This window comes from Mirounga leonina, unplaced genomic scaffold (assembly GCF_011800145.1).
Source record: "Mirounga leonina isolate KUSES-001 unplaced genomic scaffold, KU_Mleo_1.0 Mir_53, whole genome shotgun sequence".
In the NCBI taxonomy this organism is placed as follows: domain Eukaryota; kingdom Metazoa; phylum Chordata; class Mammalia; order Carnivora; family Phocidae; genus Mirounga; species Mirounga leonina.
Genome location: NW_023270807.1, coordinates 71,846,568 through 71,867,270, shown reverse-complemented (window position 1 = coordinate 71,867,270; position 20,703 = coordinate 71,846,568). Strand labels below are relative to the sequence as shown.

Sequence of the window (20,703 nt, the reverse complement as noted above, 5' to 3'; positions counted from 1 at the left end):
AAAGACAGGGAAACGAGAGCCGTACCACATTTAGGAGACTATAAATAGAGTGAGCTTGGAATGGAGATGGGGGTGCGGATGAGAGACGGATAGGTGGTAAAGCTGGAGAAGTAGGCAGGAGCCTCAATATAATGGGCCTCCTTCACCATGCTAAGGTGTGGAATGCCAATCCTGAAGACCACATCAAGCCATTAAAGAAACTTAGTGGGTCATTCACATGATCAAGTTATGTTATAGAAAGACCTCTCTCTATAAGTGGTGTGAATTATGACTTAGAGAAGGTTAAGTCTTAGACAATTAGGAGGTTATCACAGAAACCCAGAGGAAATGTTAGGCAGGAAGTGAGAGGCAGTGAGATGAGAAAGGAGAGAACAAATCTGGGACATATTTAAAATGGGACTAATTCACGATGGGCAGTCATGATAGGAAGAAGTCAAGGATGAACCACATTTGTCAGGATTGCTCCTCAGGTGAGTGTTGGAAATCCATAAAAATATACCATGCAGGAGAAAAGGAGAAAAGAAGGTTTTGGGGGTGGAGTGATGAATTCTGTTTTCTGGGGTCATTCATATGGAGATGTTCAGTAGTCAGTTTGAATCAGTAACTCAATGAGGGATCTTGCTACTGTTCTTGTAGCATTGGTCTATGAATTATAGTTGAAGTCATGATAGTTGAAATTAACCAAGAGAAAGAATACAATGTGGGAAGAGGACCAGTGTTACAATGGTACACAGTCCAGAGCTATTGAGATTTTGGATTACAAAGAAGTGCAGTAAATAAGTAATACGGTAGATTACAGAAAAGTCCTCAAATTAAAAAAAAAAAATGACCACTGTCTCCTTGGCTGTGTTTTCTACCTATTGTTAAGATTTTCCGAGATACACTGGTTTTTGATATCACAATTATTACAATTGACTGGATTTCAAGGCATCTTTACTTTGTGCGAAAAGCATCACAAAATGGAATGCAAATATTTGATGTTGATCTTGAACACAAGGTGAAATACCCCAGAAAGCTGAAAATTTGCAATAGAAATTCAACAATAGTCTCTTTTTCAGTATATCCTCTTTTAAGGTATGTAAAGTATGAGTATCTGTTTCTGTTGTGATGAAATAGAGACATTTAATATAATATCCGGTTTAATATTAGAAGTCATCAATGGGAAAATAAGATACTTAGTGTTCTTGACTAGCTACATTAATTCATAGTAAGTAATTCTACACATAAATTATGAGCCCACAGCCACAAATTTGTAAATTTAATCCATACTGACAACTTGGCTAACCTAAAGTCATGGTAATTACCAACAGGAAACCAAAGCAGATTTTTATACCAGTGGATTTCCTAATATCCTCGGATGATAAGGATGAGAGGGGCAAGAGATGAATAGGAGATAGACAGGCTACATGTCAGGCCCAGTGAAAGCTATTCTGGGCTCATCCATCTTTAATTAATGTCCTTGTAAGATGAGTTTTAAGGCCTCCATTCAGCAACTGAATAGCAGTTTCTCAGGCTGAAAGATATATTTTGTTTGTGCCATAAGCATGGTTATAGTCTTGAAACTAGATGGTTAACCAGTATTGAGAAACAGAAACAAGCTTGAGAGGAGGGGGATGGAGATGGGCGTTGATGGAGAGCGTGCAAATATATGTCACATTTACAGCCATTAATGACTCATTGCATACAGCACCTCAAGGTCATTTTAGTCCAAGGCTTTAGTTGTAAACACAGTTATTGAGAAAGCATGGGAAACTGCTACAAACTAGACTGCTTATGGCCACCTCCATCTCAGAAGGTTATTGGACACTTGGACATGTTCTCTCAAAGGCTGTATTTGTCTCTCCAGTCATTAGGAATGATTAATCCTCATTGGAACCTAACATTTACAATGATGTTTTACTTATTAAGTTGGAGGGTCTTTTTTTTCCCCCTATAGTCGCCTGTATTGGACAGAAGTTTCAGACTTTGGCTCTCAGATGTTCTACTACAGTATTATCAACCAGACCTTGAGTCACATTCTTCCACCCATAGCTACAAACCATTCAAATGGAAGGAGTCAGTGTTTCTGTGGTGTTACTCAATTTGAGTTTAGTGGAACAATGACGATTGATACCTCTGACCTAAAGAAACCGCAGATATATTTTGTCAAAGGGCAAGAGATCTGGGCCATGGATCTGGAAGGATGTCGGTGCTGGCCAGTTATCATGGTGCCCACTCTGCTTGGTAAGACATCCATATGTGTACATAGATGCTCATCAGTAATGGCAGTCCCTCCTGTTCCATTAAAAAGAATATATTCAAAAGAATCTACACATGGTATTTGCTCTGGACCTTGCCAAATGTTCATGTAGAATTTAAGTCAAGTTGTTTCTAGGAAAATTGTATATAGACATTCACAAAATTTGTTGGATCCATGGGTTTCTTTGTTGTTTTTGCTATTATTTTATAATTAACAGTAGAGCTACAATTTATTGAGCTTAACTATATTCTAAGCAAGCTACCAAATGTACTACCTCATTTAATTTTCAAAGCACCTTGATGAAGTAGATGCTAGTGTCCTCATTTTATGGATGAGGAAACTGAGGCTGAGAAAGATAAGGTACTTATCCAGAGGGCCATGATTGGTGGGGGAGTTGGGGTTTGAAGCTGGGCCTGACTATAGCATCCATGATGTTACTACCAGCACCTTACTTTGCTTCTGTTGTGATGGTCCCATTGACTCCATATTCAGCATGAGTTGGTCAATATTTGACAGGTCTATTTGTTGAAATGCACATGCTTGTGGAGGAAATACTTAAATGTCTGAAATGATTTGGAGGTCTTCTAATTAGGAGTAACTGCAATAGGACAAAAATGCACTCTAAATACCTACATGTATTCTTTTTTAAAAAAAAATCATTTTATTTATTTATTTGAGAGAGAGAGAGAGAATTTGCATGAGAGGGGAGGGGAAGGACAAAGGGGGAGGGGGAGGGACAAGCAGACTCTGCGTCAGCCTGAAGTCCTACTCCTGGCTGGATCTCACGACCCTGAGATCATGACCTGAGCCGAAATCAAGAGTTGGACTCCTAACCAACTGAGCCGCCCAGGAGCCCCTACTTTCATATATTCTTTTCTTTTTTTTTTAAAGATTTATTTATTTGACACACAGAGAGAGAGACAGCAGCGAGAGAGGGAACATAAGCAGGGGGAGCGGGAGAAGGAGAAGCAGGCTTCCCACTGAGCAGGGAGTCCTATGTGGGGCTTGATCCCAGGACTCTGGGATCATGACCCGAGCCAAAGGCAGACACTTAACGACTGAGGCACCCAGGACCCCCTACTCTCATATATTCTTAAGAGTCTACTCCTCACTGTCCACTGTAGTAACCACCAGTCACATGTGATTTAAGTTCAAACTAACTAAAATTAACTGAAATTAAAAATTTAATTCTGTAGTCACATGAGCCACATTTTAAGTGCTTAAAAACCACATGGTTATTGTGTTGGGCAGCGTAGATATAAAATATTTCCATCATCACAAGTGCTATTGGACATTGCTGGTCTATATAGTAAAGTTTTGAAATTGCAAATGAGTGTGTATATATGTGTCTGTATTATAACTGCACATATGGTTTTGTTGACATGTTACTTAGAGCCTTTTAGGAACAATTTCAATATACTTTCAATGGGCTTTAGAAATAATGTTTTGAACTTCTCTTCTTAGGAGAATTACTTGTTTCTGTTCAGTCTGTGACAAAGACTTTCCTTGATCAAACATTAGGCTCCTCTGAAACCTTTCCTCAACTAGGCCTTGACCTTGGTCTTCCAAGTCTGTCATTGCTGAGTCTAGTTTTAGCAAGAATCTTGCTAAATCAGTTTAGAGATAATCCCCACCCTTGGTATCTGATGAAGTTCTTCATCCCCCACCCTTGATGTTCTTGAATTGCCTTTAGCAAAAAATCATAGTAAGCCTATTTAGCAAGAATCTCCCTATCCTTGATGTCTCCTCTTAGTAATTTTCTGTCCATGCATCCCCTCACTCTGTTGGCTCCGCATCCCCAGCTGACTTTGTTGTATGTGAAGTTGAGCACATCTCTCTCCCCCACTGCAGTATTACAGTAGTCTTAAGTCTTCCTTACCATTTAAACAAGTGTCAGAATAATTTTTCTTTATCATCTGATACACAAGAATTATCTAATGGGCCATTATCTTGTAGGTATAGAACTGGTTAGTCTTACAAGAATCCGTAATTGAAATTTATAACCCTAAAATTAGAATATCTAAATGACTTTAAAGATCCTTTAGCTGGTATGTTGTTGGAAGAAATCCCCTCTATGAAAACACCCTTGCTTGAACACCTGCTTATAAAAAAATCTTCTTTATAAGGAAGTGTTTAAATATTTTGCAACGATTCTAAATATTGGATTTTTCCCCCTATATTTCGCCAAAGTTTTCTCCCCATTTTTCCCATTCATTGGTCTGAGTTCTGACCTCTAACTTTATAAAGAAGAAATCAATCACTCTCTACACAATAACCATTCAGATATGTTGGGGCGACTGTCATAGCTCATTCTAAGTACTTCTATTGGAGGAAAAATTCATGTATCTGTAACTACTCCTCACATGATGTGGCTTCTAGATCATTCTTTGCCCTAATAACCCTCCTGTGGTTTCACTCCAGCTGCTTGATATCCTCTTAAATGTCACCCCCAAAAGCGACTCCCTGTACTCTCACTGTGATCTGGTTAGTGCAGGGAGCCTCCGACTTCCTCTGTCTTCTTTTATTGGAGGTAAATGGGCCTCATGTCTTGAGGTTGCCTGCCATTTGAAAACCCCATAGGCTTTTTCATGGTAACTATTATTAAGCCAGATTTCTTTCATTTGTTATTTATAGGGTTGATTTTAAGCTTGAATTTAGGATGCCACATTTATTCCTATTAAATTTCAATCCGTTTCCTGATTTTGTTGTGATATTTTCAAGTTTTAAGTCAGTGATTGAACATACTAGTGTCAGTAGAATCAGGTATTCTGTTCAAATTTGGTAAGTGTGTTTACTCTGCATTTATTCCTATTCATTGATAAAAAATAATTGAGCAAGACAGAGCCCTGGGCCTATCTTCTAACACCTCTCTTCCAATAGGCCTTGCTTGAGGTGGAGTCACACAAGTTAAGTTGTAAATCTTGGCTCTGCCCTTTACTAATTTTGTGACCTTGAGGAGATTATTTAACTCCTCAAAGCCTCAGTTTCCACTTCTACAAAATGAGGCTAATAATAATAGTATTTACCTTATTGACTTAGGATGGAGCTAAAATGAGAAAATATCTATAAAATCTTCATGACATAAAATAAAGGTGGTATTTTTTTCCATATTGAAAATTTAGCTATTACAATACAGAAAAAGGATTTCACATATTGTGTAGAGTAGAAACATACGCTATGTATTTTGTTCTTTGTGTTCTTTATTCTGCGTTTTTCACGAGCAGGAAAAACACTTGAAAGCTTAACTGTGGATGGGGAATTTCTATACTGGATCTCCTCGGCAAAGGACAGCACACAGATTTATCAAGCAAAGAAAAGCAATGGGGCCATTGTCTCTCTGGTGAAGGCTGAAAGGAGTAAGCGTATCTTGGCTTACAGTTCGGTTCTGCAGCCTTTTCCAGGTAATTAGATCACCCCCTTAATGAGCATGTTCTCCCAGTTTAGGGTCAGAAAAGTCTCAGAATGTGTCCTTCTCCAGGCTGTCCCCCCAAGCCCTTCGTTATGCTCAGCGTTACTCCAATCTGTCAGGATTGGTGCACACTGTGATTGCTGTTTGCCCTGGATCATAATTTATCTCCATGTGTATACAAGGCTTGGCTGTGGTAGACAACTTTAGACAGTGGAAACCCTTGTCTGTCATTCTCTCTGTCTGTCCTCTTTCTGTTCTCATTCCCATAATTTCTCTTCTTTCTGTCTTTTCTCCTCTGACAACATTTTAGACCTCCCAGTCCATCAAAAAGCACCGCATTAAATTTCGGGTCTTTTTCAGAGTAAAGTGCTGTATTTATTGTAGTAATTTGTGTATCAGCCATTTATCATGTGTACATGTGTGCTAGCATTTTTATTAAGTTCCTATCTTTTTTGGTAATGTGTCACTCATAACATGTTTTACTGTCGTGCCTCTAACTCTGTCTCCCCCATAAACCCTGTGGATTTTATTATGCTGTTTTGTATAATGCAGTGACTTTCAGGGATGTCTGTATGGCACTATGTATGTATGGCAGAACTAGCTATGTGATTCATTTTTCACTTTGAGAAATTTAAGAAATTTAGTAAGTCCGTGCAACATCTGTTTGAAATTGAACACACACATATACGCATACATCCTTAAAAATAAAAGCCCTAAACCTAGCATGAGTTTTTGTAACTGGAATTAAGTGAAAAGATATGATTAATATAATGCTGTCATTACTTTCTTCGAAGTAAAAAAAGGGTCAACTTGATTTTGCTGCTATGTACATTATTCAGTGTTCTTTAGCTCCACCTGCTGGAGATTTTGAGCACTGATCAGTTACCTTGCTCCTTTTTTTCTGAGGCATTTAAGGACTTCAAAATGTATGGGGAAAAAACCCAAAAAACCAAAAAACCAAAACCAAGAAACAACCTTGTCTTCCTTTCCTGAAAAACATATCCAACACTTCATTATATCATACATTGTCAGCTAAATAAGAAAAAAAAAAGACGTTATTATCCTTGATGTTAAATAAACCTGCTGTTCCTCTTTTATACAGATATGTGCATATTTTTAATCTTTTCTTATTATTTTAGATAAAGCATTACTGCATCTAGCTTCAGATATAGCAGAGCCAGTTATATTTAACACCACTAACACCAGCCTCACAATCCGATTACTGCCCACCAGGACCAACCTCTCGTGGCCCGACATCACCAGCCCTACTCCAACATACCTGGTTTATTACAAAGAAGTTAATGACAGGAAAACCAGCTCTGAGCTGAAATATAAAATGCTGGTAAGATTGGAGCTGGTGGTCCTTGTCTTTTCACAAGATACCTTGTTTCTGATATAAAATTCTCATTCAGGGCGCCTGGGTGTCTCAGTGGGTTAAGCATCTGCCTTGGGCTCAGGTCACGATCCCAGGGTCCTGGGATGGAGCCAGTCACTGGGCTCCCTGCTGAGCAGGGAGCCTGCTTCTGCTGCTCCCCCTGCTTGTGCTCTCTCTCTCGCTGTCCCTCTCTCTCTCAAATAACTAAATAAAATCTTAAAAAAATAAAATTCTCACTCGCAGTGAAGTATTTCGTATATTCTGAAACATGCAACTGTGTAGACTTTTACAGCTTATTCATCAAAGCAGATGGTGTTCTAGTCTTGTCTGGGAATTAAGCTTCAGGGAAGTATATTAACTCTGACCAGTGGTGGATTGCCATAGTGACAGTTTCCTGAGTCCTCCCTCCCTGACTAATTATCCCTCCCTGACTAATTATCCCCAGAAAGTGATAGAGATGTGTTTTTGTGGCCTATGCGGCAGATTGTAAGTTGAGGGATAAGAAATGATTAGACGGAAAGAACATGACTGTATACCCCTCCTCCATAGCACATATTTAATATAAAAATGGTATGTTCTATTTTTGTCTGTTATTTCCTGTATGCTGTGCAATGTGCTGTTATGTAGGGACTATGTCTGAGTTTATTTGTCATTGTGTTCTTAACACCTAGTGTAATAGTTGGCTTTGTAGAGGCTTTCACTCGATAGTTCTTGAATGGATGAATTAGTTGGCACAATTCAGTCTCTCACTGGCACTCGTGCCTGTTTCAGTTGTCCTTGTGATGGAGTCATATGCATCCAATATTTTGCTCTATGCTTGTTATTTAACCAAGTCAAAGGGTGAAATTGACCATCATCTGTTGGAAGTTAAGCACTATATACTTTTCCAGAAAGGACACATGATTCTTGTTATTTCCTTTATTTTGTCTATTTTAACCTTTCTTTACACATTTCAATGTATCAGAGACAGCTGGGATCATTTGGCTGAAAAAGATTGGGCCGCTGGTACCGAGAGTTCTGTTACTGCAGCTGATCGATCCTGTTGTCTTCACACTGATGAATATGTGTCCGAGGCAGTGGTTCTCCAGCCTGACTGCACATTGGGGTTTTAAAAATCTCTGGGCCCACACTTCTCCTCCGACCAGTGCAATCAGAATTTCTGGGGGGTGGGACCCAGGCACAAGTGTTTTCTTAAGACTTTCCAGATGATTCCATAGTACAACCGAAGTTGAGAACCGTGGCTCTAAGGAAAGCATTTTTACTTTCTTAAGCGTTACCTCTAAGAATGATGAGAGATAATCCAGCTTCATCTTTCATCATATTCACTTAGGTTGGTCACATCTTTACCAGACCATCTTGCTGAATGTTTGTTGCAGTGCTGGAGAAATAATATCCTCTTCTGAGAACTAAGCTTCATATGTGAAATGAGCATGTTACAGAATTGACCAAGGGCTGCCCATCATTTTGTATTTATTCTTGGAGGTATTAGGCAACTCAGGTCTGGGCAGATTAGGGCGGTGAACATGATCGTTCTCATGATCCAATATCAAAAAATAAATTAACTTCAAAAAATCTTTTAATTATCTTCTCCCTTTGGTTAAATATTTCTCCTCCTTTGTACAAAAAAATAATCAGGTATTGATTTTTAAAAATTAATTACAGGAGTTTCAGGAGAGGATAGTCCTTATTGATGGTTTACAACCATTTTCAACATATGTGATACAGACAGCTGTAAAGAATTATTATTCAGACCCTGTGGAACGGTTACCTCTGGGAAAAAAGATCTGGGGAAAAACTAGAAGTGGAGGTGAGTTATGGGCTTGGGGCGGGTTTCTAGAGTGGCATTTCGTGATGTAGGTGACATATATATCTGTATTTGTTTTTTTAAATTTGGATGCTAAGTAATCTTGATTATGTGAGCTTTTTAAGCTTAATAAGAAAAATGTATTGTTGAAAATACCCTGATGACCTGAATTGTACTCTAACAACAGATGACTATTATTCCATCGGAATGAAAATCAACTAGAAGGTGAAACATCAGAGTCAAACATACTGTTTGACCAAGAAACACATTCTCTGGTCTCACCACAGAGTGTCACCCTCTCCCCACGTAGTCACAGGTGTCTGTGCGCGCGGAGACCGAAGTCAGCCTCTTTGTGTGAATTTTACCAAGGCCACCACTGAGATTGAAAGTAAATAACATCATTGCCTGAAAGAAAATGGATCTAGACTCTAAAGAGACATTCTAAGTGGTGGTGGTGATTTTGAGGTGATGCCATTTCTTTCAGATGTCTCTGATGACATTCCCCAGTCGAATCTGAGTCCGTTTATTCATCCTCATTGGCCGTATCATTGAGCTGGAATCAGAGAATGAGTTAGTCCTTAGGCAAAAATAAGCGAGAGCCTTTCAGGCAGCCCTTTGACTTTCTGTGTTACTGTGATATGAGAGACTGGTTTTCCTTTGGAACATCTGTCATTTGTTCTGCTCGCATGATATGGTTATTCCGCAACCAAGACCCCGTTCCTTCTTCCATCGTTCAGTGCTGATGCAACATTCCTTATCATTTGTTGCTATTTGTTTCAGTGCCTGAGGCAGTTAGGCTCATTAACACAACTGTGCAGTCAGACACCAGCCTCCTTATATCCTGGAGAGAATCTCACAAGCCAAATGGACCCAAAGAGTCAGTCCGCTATCAGTTGGCAATCTCACATCTGGCTCTAATTCCAGAGACCCCTCTAAGACCAAGTGAATATCCAAATGGAAGACTCGCTCTCCATGTTACTAGACTGTCCGGTGGGAAACTGTATGTGTTAAAGGTACAGTGAGTGTCTTGGGCGCTTTTATTGCCGTTCTCAAGTGCAGGGCTCTGAAAAGGTTAAGCAATTGTTCTTTTTTACAAAAAGGTTCTGGCCTGCCATGCTGAGGAAATGTGGTGTGCTGAGAGTCATCCTGTCGCTGTCAAAATGTTTGACACACCGGAGAAACCGTATGCCTTGGTTCCAGAGAACACCAGTTTGCAATTAGATTGGAAGGCTCCATCTGATGTTAACCTCACCAGATTTTGGTTTGAACTCCAGAAGGTAGATCTCACCATACACGTTTCATGCAAATCTGTGTTTTATGCTATGGGATAAATTAGAAGACCTTTTTCATATGTCTAGAGTTTTCTCCTGTATAAATCAACAATATATTTTACAACATTCATTGATTTAGGTTTGCCATATACAGAAGCTATCTAAACTCATTTCTGACGCAAAGAATTTCCAGAGAGATTAGTTTGCTCTTAAAAAGGCTCCGTGGAAAAGGGTTTAAGCTATGGTTTACTGGTTTTCATAATATTTCACTTAGTTTAGATATTATCAGCATGGCTGTCTAGTTTAAAGTCCATAGCAATTTGGTGTTTTCTGTGAAAAAAATAAAAAAAATGAACGAGCAAACGAACAACACCCAAAACCTTGTTTAGAAATATTCTTTCCGCCATTTAAGGGCTGTGTAGCAACAAGAGAGATGTAAAATATAAACTGAGTTTATTCTAAACTAGTTTGATCTTGGGCTATAAAATTTAGAAGTTTCCTCGTCCAAAAATCTTCATGCTTTTTCCAATATAAAAACATCCACTGAATATGAAAGCATTAATTAATCTAATTAAGTCACTGCTGGGGAGAGTCTATGTTGATTTTTATATTGATACACTTAAAATGGATTATTTTTAATAATTGCTAGATTTCATTTTCAGTAGTATATATTTTGTGTGTCCACATTTGTAAAGATTGGTTAGGAATCTTTTGTTCAGTTGTAACAAAAACAAAGCAGTATAGTCATGGCCTGGCTTTTTTTAAAAAATGGAGTTCCTCCCCTGGATGTTTTTAAATTCTACTATGTGAGATATTTTCTATGATCTTGTACTTTTTAGATAAAATCTATGAAAACTGTGTAACCACAGTGAATGTCGAGTTGATAAAACCGAAGTCTGTAGTTTAGTTGGACTTCTTCCACTGAGCATGTTTTTTTTTTTTTTTTTTTTAAGATTTTATTTATTTATTTGACAGAGAGAGACATAGCGAGAGAGGGAACACAAGCAGGGGGAGTGGGAGAGGGAGAAGCAGGCTCCCCGCAGAGCAGGGAGCCCGATGCGGACTCGATCCCAGGACCCTGGGATCATGACCTGAGCCGAAGGCAGTCGCTTAACCAACTGAGCCACCCAGGCGTCCTCCACTGAGCATGTTTATGATGATTTGTTGCCTATTTAAAAAATGATCCTCTTATAAAAATGTAGTTAAATTGGAGGGTCACCTTTTTTAGGACATCTATTTAAGTAAGCTTAATGCAGTTTAAAGGCAAGGTGGGGGATGTAAAAAGTTTATTTCCTACGTTAAAGAAATGAGATGGGGATGGGCCTTACATCTGGTGACTCTAAGCCCCTCCTTTTACCAGTGAGAAGTCGGAGAGCCAGACAGGTGCTATAGTGAGTCAGATATCACAAGCCAGGCAGGGAAGAGCCCTGGGGGCTGACTCATCCTACAGCAGTCCTACTTGGGTACTATCCATGGAAGGAATGTGAGTCACTAAGGACCCACCCCACTCCTCAAAGTTTGGGACAAGGACAGCAGGCTGAGCCTGCCTGGTTCAGTCCTTGTGACTTTCATGCAATGCTCTTTGTTTCAAAACTTCCTCTACACTTGCTGAAAACAGGTTCCAGATATACCACTTAGAAAACCTTGAAGCTGAGGAGGTAGGGTACAGTAATTTTCACAGGTGTGACCATGTATCAGCACTAATTGCTGAGCACAATAGAAGGCTGTGTCCTGAGAGGGTTGATGAGTCCATCTAGTCAGAAAGTTCTGTATCTTTTGAGTAACTTGAACCTACCTCATAATGATAGGACAGCTAGGAATGATCCTATAACTCCAGATTGAAACTCCGAGGGGTGAGTGGTAAGGGTGAATATGTATCTTTTTAATTAATAATTTTTAAAAATTCTTTCTAGGAAAGAAGGAGAAAAGGATAAATTTACAGTTTTCATCTTTGTTGTTAAAATTTCCTTCTATAGAAAATGAAGGAATTAGATTACAAGGCTAAATTTCTATCTAGGTCTTAAATTCCACAGATTTTTTTTTTTTTTTAAATCACAACAGTGTATAGAAGAAGAACATATTTAATTTAAGATTGAGGAGAAGCAAGTAGTTTCACTTTGGTAAATTATTTTCATGGAAGCCCATTAAAAGTTGAGTGTTTCTCAACTGTCCAAGAAAGTTCCTACCAGAACCAAACATTTCTGAAGTTCCGGTCTCTGAGACATGGTAGTCTGCACCATTTCCTCCACACCCCCGCCCAAATAATTTGAAAATCCCACTGTGGTATTGAAAATCACCCCTGCACTTGTTGGCTTCTGACAAATGGAAGGTCCTGACTCCCTTGTGATTTACTGGGGTAGCCATGGCACCTCTCCAAGTTGGTGGTCTGCCCGGAACATTCATTGCTGTGGGCTGTGGCAAGGCCAGTACTTGACAGCTTTCCAGCAGAACCCTTGGTCACACATCTGACCTTCCAAGGAGCTTTGATCATTTCTGGATGACATGGAATGTTAGGTCATCTCGACTATTCACTTCAGGTAGTTTCTATAGCAGGTTATTAAGGAGGCAGGGCCACAAAGGGCTAAAATTTTTGAGCCAGAAATCAATATTTATCTGTCTCTTTCTCTCTCCCATGGTTCAGAGTAAATATTATGGACCCAGTGTATCTCTTTCTTTAGCCTGTATGTCATAGTGGGATTGATCCATTTATGAATTTAGCAGACAATGGCCCAGACATCGGCATTTCTGTATTTTTTTCCCATTCCTTCCATCCCCCCTTTGCCTCTTTCTTTTTGTAACAAGGTGGTCTACTCCCCAAAGGTGCTATAGGAACCATTCCTTATTGAATAGAAAACTAATATAAAGTGTCCATCCAATGAAATGATGTGACCTTGTGAGCACGAAATGAAAAACGAGATGTAAAGTAAGGTTTATTTATGGAAACTGACCTTCTTAGGAAACTCTACTGGAGAAAATACACTAAGAACCCTTGACAAAATGCCACATCCTCTGTCTTTCCCTACTTGTACATTCAAATAAGATATTAAGGGTCCAAATACACAGATTTTTTAAAAGCCATGCACAAAGAAAGTGTAAAATAGCTATAAATAGAGACCCAGGATCTACAGTGGAATGAAAGTAAGATTTCCTATATTTAACTTCTCACCTTACTAATTGGTAGCTGAGTGATGGTGGGTAGAAATTTCCCGCTTTTAGGGAACTAGGCTTTGTATATATAAAAATAAGGAATGCTGATTAGAGGTCTGGAAAGAGTTTTGGAGGAAGAAACTAAATGTTTTAATTTATAAGTCACTGTGGACCTCTTGAAAGAATCAAAGTATGTAAAAATATTATTGATTTGAAATTAGCAAATACACAGAATTAAAAATATTGTTGTTTTGATCCATCACGGTCCCTCAGCTGTGAATTTGCATTCTCAGCCATCCTGATTTAAGGTAGGTGTCTCCAATTAGGGATAACAAAAAGCTAAGCTTCAAATCTTCCAAAATAATATACATATAGTAAGAGGTTCATGTCCCACCTTGGACTAATCCTAAGAACCATTATTCAAGTCAGTTATAGCTTGTCACAAAAACAGAAAAACTAAAAACAAAAAAACAAAACAAAAAAACCCCATAAAGTGGCCGTCAGTGGTGGAGATGTTTGGGATCAAACATTAATGAAGAAGCTCTTATTTTTTTAACAGAAAATACATTTGAATAAGTTTTTAATTGCTTGCCATAGACTTGTGAATTTCTATGTTTAAGAGGATTTTCTTAAAGAAACAACAAAAAAATGTTACTTGAGACTTCTTTTTCCAGTGGAAAGACAATGAGTTTTCCCGTGTTAACACTTCATGCATCCAAGGCCTGGCTTATGTGTGTAACATCACAGATCTACAGCCTTACACGTCCTATACTGTCCGCGTAGTGGTGGTTTATAGGACAGGAGAAAATAGCACCTCACTCCCAGAAAGCTTTAAGACAAAAGGTGAGTACTAATATCCTCGGTACTCAAAAAACTCCTATAAGTTTCTCAGTGCCTCTCTTATCACTTTTTTCACCAATTCTAGAGGTTAACCTTTTCTTAAAAGGTGTAAATTACTATTTCTAGAGCTTGAGTGAAGAAACTGAAAAGAACCAGGAGTCCTTACAAGCATTAACGAGGTAATACAGGCCTGGTCTTGCAGAATCCTGAACTGGGCAAGATTATTTTGCCTTTCAGTATCCTCTGCTTTCTTGTCTGGCTGACATTTTGCAGTGAGAACTAAATGAAAACAGTGTTACTGAGTGTTCAACACATATTTACTCACTGACTACTATATTCCAGATGCTAAAAATAAAAAAAATCCAAAAGGAATGTTAATTAGTGATCCCTTTAAGTTGATCCCTATAAGAATCAAGGGAAAAATCCTCCAAAATTTACATAGTTTTCTTTGCATCACTTATTTTGTAGTGAGCTGAGATATATTATTATTCCTATCACTAATCCATCTAATCCATCATTAGTAAAAACTTCGGATACTCATTTAAAAATATACACTCATATCAGAGTATTTCTGAATATTTCTTTAATGTATTTGGCTTTTCTTTTTGGAAATGTATCCTATAGAAAGATGGTGTGCAGAATATTTTATATTTCTGATGTATCAGTCAGCATTTTCTTATGTTTCCAAAGCTGGAGTACCAAGTAAACCAGGCATTCCAAAAGTATTAGAAGGGAGCAAAGATTCAATACAGTGGGAAAAAGCCGAAGATAATGGAAGCCGACTTATGTACTATATCCTTGAGATCAGGTATGTCTGTTTGCAAAAGTGCTTTGTAAACTACAAAGAGCTAAGCAGTTAATTGTAAGGTATTATTAGATCGAAATTAACAATATTTATGAATGTGTATTTATAAATAAATATGAAGGATCTTTAGTTGAAGGACCTTGAGTGCACCATTATGTTCTCTGCTCAATTCCTAGCAGTCAGCCTCAGCACTCCAATTATAAGGCAGATCACATCATTGTTCTCGGAAATCTGCAACTACTTGTCCGAACTTTATGGAAATAATCCAATCATTGAAACATGCAACTAATATTTATTTAATATCTATTTCGTTCAAGAAACTGAGCTGATGTTTGCTGTTAGATGATGGTATGCATGTAAATTTCTGATGATGATTTGTTTTAGCAAGATGAATAAAGCCTAGTGAGAACCGGCAGTGAACTAGGTATTTTTCAGAATGTAAAAGTAGGTCAAGGTCCAAAATGATCTGACCTGTATAGGTCACACAGGATTCTTTATCCATTGTGAAGATTGCAGTTTGCAGTATGCTCCCAAGAGTCTGAAAATGTGCCTTCAGTGAAAACCGTGCTGCTGATGAACATAAGCAACCTCAGAGCCGGCCAGTATGGGGAGCTCTGTAAATGGTAACTGGCTCAGATGGACTGATTTCATGCCAACTTGAGGGGAGAATTCCAAATTCCACAGACACTCCCCTCGCAGGTCCATGAAGCTATCTTTTAAGAAGCTCCAAGGACAAAAGTCACTTCCATAATTATAGTCCTGGCAACTTGAGCTTTAGATCTATTTTTGCTTCATTTTGCTCTGGTACTCCCATAACCTTAAAAAATTTTCCTGTGCATGGTAGAGAATTACATTTGCCACACTGCTAACAGAAACCTCCTTGAAATTCCTATTACTGGTTTTCATGCAGAGTCAGATACATTCTAATCTGCTGAGCCGTCTTGGTGGTCTGTGACTGTAATTATATTCACCAGCCCGCCCACAGCCCCATCTTGCTAGGACCCCTTTAGCAAGTTTCCTTCAGTGATGCCTTAAGCCCATAGCTCCATAAATTCTTTGCATTTTCTTGCCCCAAGCCTCTACTGTCAGGACAGGGGTGATGGGATAATGGAATGAATTGCTGTACCTTCGGTATCTCAAAGTCGCGTCTTCAGTCAGGACACTGGCATACCCAGGTTCTTGCTGATGGTGCGGGGTAATGGTAGTGCAAAGTGTGTGAACTTGGGAGCTGAGCAGACTGTATTAGTGTCCAAAGACTGCCAGGAGAAAGTACCACCAACTGGGTGGCTTGAAACAACAAGAATTTATTCTCTCACTGTTCTGGAGACTAGAAGTCTGAAATCAAGGTATTAGTCGGACCATGCTCCTTCTGAAGGTCCTAGGGAAGAATCCTTCCTTGCCTCTTCTTAGCCTCTGGGGATCCAGACTTTCCAGCAATCCTCGGTATTTCTTGTAGATGCATCATGTCAGTCTCTGGCTCTGTCATCACCCGGTGCTCTCTGTGTTTATCTGTGCCTAAATTTCTTTCTCCTCAAGAAGGCACTGGTCTTGGATTTAAGCCTACCCTAATCCAGTATGAACTCATCCTAACTTGATTACATCTAAGAAGACCTTATTTCCAAACAAGGTCACATCTGAGTAGGCATGAGTTTTGAGTTTGGTTGAGTTCTTCAACCCAGGGCCATGTTTAAACACTTGCTTTATTCCTTTTTTGAATTTAAGTTTTCCCATCTGTAAAATGGGACGATGACATTTACCTCCTTAGGTTGTTGTGAAAACTCAATGAAATGAAACAAAATGAAAAGCACCAGTATGGTGGGTTATAAATAGAAGATGCTCAACCAGTGTCAGAATTCTTGTCTTCCTCGGTGGCCAGTAACTGTGAAGAGACATTTTATAAATTTTTAAGGGTCTCTTTCTTTTGAATCAGTGTTGTTTGGATTGAACAATGAAAATGCCAATGCCTAGCACAAGACTTCACAAAATGTACAAAAACATTGTATAAAGAATCTTAGGAGCAGAATGGTCCCTAGGACACTTAGCTCTTGGTAACAGTTGTGAGCAACTCCGCTGCCCTGATCCTCCGGATGTTCTTGCCCATTCCCTGTCCCTCAAAGTCTTAGCCTTCCCATCCCTTTCAGGATGACCACTCAGTTTATAGGAGCAGAACTAGCTATCCCTAAGCCTACTGTGGGTTGGTCCTAAAACTGTTGTTGTCTGAAAAGTCCCAGACTTTGAAAAGTTCTTCCCCATCACAAAGGAGGTAATTAGAAGGCCTTGAGCTTGCCTTCAGTTTATGATTCTATTAAAAGACATTCCAGGGGCGCCTGGGTGGCTCAGTCGTTAAGCGTCTGCCTTCGGCTCAGGTCGTGATCCCGGGATCCTGGGATCGAGCCCCGCATCGGGCTCCCTGCTCTGCGGGAGGCTTGCTTCTCCCGCTCCCATTCCCCCTGCTGTGTTCTTGCTCTCGCTGTCTCTCTCTGTCAAATAAATAAATAAAATCTTAAAGAAAAAAAAAAAAGACATTCCATTTACAATTTTTGAGCCTCACTCTTGTATTCTTTCCATGTTTCATATAAAGAATGATGTGGGTTGACTTGAGGTGGCGTGTAGGCCAATACAAATGGAAGGAATACACCTCAGAATCTCAGGTATAATGATAATTTTGGTAGTCGAACTATTATACTTTCTTTATCAGTTTTATGTCCTGTATTTTATTTTATCCAGCTGTGGTATACATAAACTACAGATGGCATAAGAGACTGAGAATTAAGAAAGAATAAAAGGGGCGCCTGGGTGCCTCAGTCGTTAAGCATCTGCCTTCGGCTCAGGTCATGATTGCAGGGTCCTGGGATCAAGCCATTCATTGGGCTCCCTGCTCCGCAGGAAGCCTGCTTCTCCCTCTCCCACTCCCCCTTGCTTGTGTTCCCTCTCTTGCTGTGTCTCTCTCTGTCAAATAAATAAATAAAATCTTAAAAAAAAAAAAAAGAATAAAAAACTCCAGGTTAGAAACTATGGGCTAATTGTCTTATGTGTTTGAAATTCTGAAGAAAGTTTACACATTCTAATAGCAGGAAAAACCTCTTTCGCTTTCTCTTGGCCATTGATTATTTGTTATTTTCCCAATGGGCTGAGTTGGTGGGCTCCTATGCATTGCCAGGATGACTTTATGAGATTATGCTCAGTTAGGTGTCTGCCTGGGTGGCTCAGTCAGTTAAGTGTCGTCTGTAGCCAGTTAAGTGTTCTGTAGCCAAACCATGTGAGAGGAATGAGATCAAGGGTAAAGTGTGTACTAGGTGATGCTCTGGAGTTCTGTCATTAAAATGATACAGGAGTGTCCAGAAATAATACATATATTGTCTCATATTTTCTATATTTACCATTTTGCTCTTTTTTTGTTTTGGTAGAAAGGGCATTTCAAATGATTCACAGAACCAGAATTTAATGTGGAAGATGGCATTTAATGGATCCTGCAGTAGTATTTGTACATGGAAGTCCAAAAACCTGAGAGGAAGATTTCAGTTCAGAGTAGTAGCCGCAAATAATCTGGGATTTGGTGACTATAGTGGAATCAGTGAGGATATTCTATTAACTGGAGGTATGTTACTATGTCTGTCTATATGCTAATTGACAACACAAAGGTTCGGAGATAAAGATAAGTGAATTCTTAACATTAGAAATAAATTGGATGACTGTGTAATTTATCATCCAGACTATGGAACTATCCATTTTATCTGATGTGACCTTCCTAAAACATCAGAATCCTCATGTCATTTTTCTCCTCAGCAATGATCAGCTACTCTTTCATGCCTAACACATCAAGTCAGTGCTCCTGGATAGGCTTCCCAGGCTGTCCACAGTCTGGTCTGGATCCAGCCTTATGTTCCTGCTCCCCATACTCTCACCTTCTACTCAACTGTCCTAAAACGATGCTTTCTACATCTTTCACTGTGTATCCCATTTTAGGTTATGATATATCATCTGTCTAATCACATAGGCTAGAAATCTCAATACCATATTTAATTTTTCCCTCTACTCAGTCACCAAGTTTTGTTCACTTACTATCTTGAATGCTGTCTGTTGAGTGCTCATCTTCCTATTCCCACTTTGGCTTTCCTAATTTATCATTTCTTGCCTGTGCTCTTGGCTTAATCACACTGCTGACAATTGATCTAGCTGAAGCACAAGCTGGATTACTTAACCCCCTTTCTGAAATCCCTGAAATGACTCTCCATTCACTGCCTTTGGAATCAAGTGCAAACTTCTGTGTGGCATTTAAGGCCTTCCATGATTTGTCCTCCAATTATAGTTCATTGTTCCTATGCTATAACCGTATCAGACTGGTAAAAGCTTCTTATGACACGAGGCCTTTAGCTTTGGTTTCTCTCTCTCTCTCAAATGAATAAAGTCTTTAAAAAAAAGATTATACATGTTTCCTCAGCTATTATGAAGTAGAAGCCTGGGTGGGTATATCATAATGGTGCATTGGTAAACCAGATCTTTGGAAAACTAAACCAAACCAAACCAAACCTTGACTTTGATGTCCTATGGTGTTAAACGCTCTTGCTATGGGTGATTTCAAACTACCAGTGGTTTAACAACTGGCTTGTGAAAATCTAGTAGGAGCTAGTTCAGACATATCTGGCATACCCCTGAAACTACCTAGCTGTATTCTGCAAATTAACTTTTTTTTTCATTTATTTTATTAGATGGTTTTTGGATACCAGAAACAAGCTTTGTACTTACTATTATAATTGGAATATTTCTGGTTGTTACAATCCCAGTGGTCTTTGGTAAGTATAATAGCTTTAAAAATACAGGTAGTAACCTTGATCCTATTAGTTGATTTATCACTTAGTGTATTCAACCTCCAACATAAAATAAATTCATAAATTTCACAGTTACTTTTGGCTATACTCTCATAAGTACTAACCTCTGTGAGTTGTTTTTGATCTTGGAGTAACTATTTTATGAAAAATATATCTGTATTTACACTTCATGGTGTACTTTAGATAAAACTAATTACAAAGGCACCAACTTTTGGCTTTCTGTAAACCAATATTTGTTTCAAATTGGCTACATAACAAGTGCTTTGTGGCTTAGAGTTTTAAGTAAAAAAAAGAAAAATAACTCTGGATGTAAAAAAAAAATGTAGGATTAATAGGAAAACAGTGATAGTCCTCGGTTGGGAGAGTTTGGATCTCTAGGCAGGCAGACAGACTGGTTTGGAAGGAGCAGCTCCTCTTTTGCAGATGACCCATCTCTGGCTTATGGGGTCTACTCTCGCATTCAGATGTCTGAAAGGTAGATAGCAAGGGTCTTTTTTTAAAAAAGATTTATTTTAATGATGAGATAATACTCTGACAACCCTAGAAATGTTGGGGCCAAATATTGGGCCTATAGGGTTATTTTGGTAATCATACATCCTGGTTCATTCCTGTTGTTTCAGCATAAACATTAATAGGACTTTCAGTGCCCAAAATGTCCTGGTTTGGATTATAAGGTATTTGGTCATCCTATCACTTACTGATATTATGAGTCCCTGACATAATAAGAAAGCATTATAAGAAAGATATGATAGGGCGCCTGGGTGGTTCAGTCATTTGTGTCTGCCTTCGGCTCAGGTCATGATCCCGGAGTCCCAGGATCGAGTCCTGCATTGGGCTCCCCGCTCAGCAGGGAGTCTACTTCTCCCTCTGACCCTCCCCTCTCTCGTGTTTTCTCTCCCTCATATAAATAAAATCTTAAAAAGAAAGAAAGAAAGAAAGAAAGAAAGAAAGAAAGAAAGAAAGAAAGAAAGAAAGAAAGAAAGA

At 38.9% G+C, this 20,703-nt stretch overlaps 1 protein-coding gene and 1 long non-coding RNA gene across 3 annotated transcripts in view; one reads left to right on the top strand and one right to left on the bottom strand.

Moving 5' to 3' along the window:
• ROS1 (ROS proto-oncogene 1, receptor tyrosine kinase) overlaps nt 1-20,703 on the top strand; it is a 104,083-nt gene that overhangs the window by 52,677 nt on the left and 30,703 nt on the right. Inside the window, exons 25-35 of one of the 2 annotated variants that reach the window (XM_034990382.1) lie at nt 869-1,074; nt 1,937-2,223; nt 5,464-5,640; nt 6,788-6,990; nt 8,686-8,830; nt 9,608-9,840; nt 9,928-10,104; nt 13,920-14,088; nt 14,776-14,893; nt 18,298-18,488; nt 19,600-19,683. In XM_034990382.1, coding sequence (XP_034846273.1) covers nt 869-1,074; nt 1,937-2,223; nt 5,464-5,640; nt 6,788-6,990; nt 8,686-8,830; nt 9,608-9,840; nt 9,928-10,104; nt 13,920-14,088; nt 14,776-14,893; nt 18,298-18,488; nt 19,600-19,683 — 1,990 coding nt within the window. Of the gene's footprint in view, nt 1-868; nt 1,075-1,936; nt 2,224-5,460; nt 5,641-6,787; nt 6,991-8,685; nt 8,831-9,607; nt 9,841-9,927; nt 10,105-13,919; nt 14,089-14,775; nt 14,894-18,297; nt 18,489-19,599; nt 19,684-20,703 lie in introns of both variants that reach the window. The other variant, XM_034990380.1, reaches the window with a different exon arrangement.
• Nucleotides 19,929-20,703, bottom strand: part of LOC118000605 — a 30,821-nt gene continuing 30,046 nt past the window's right edge. The window contains exon 4 of the long non-coding RNA XR_004676508.1: nt 19,929-20,187. This is a non-coding gene — a long non-coding RNA (uncharacterized LOC118000605). The remainder of the gene's footprint in view (nt 20,188-20,703) is intronic.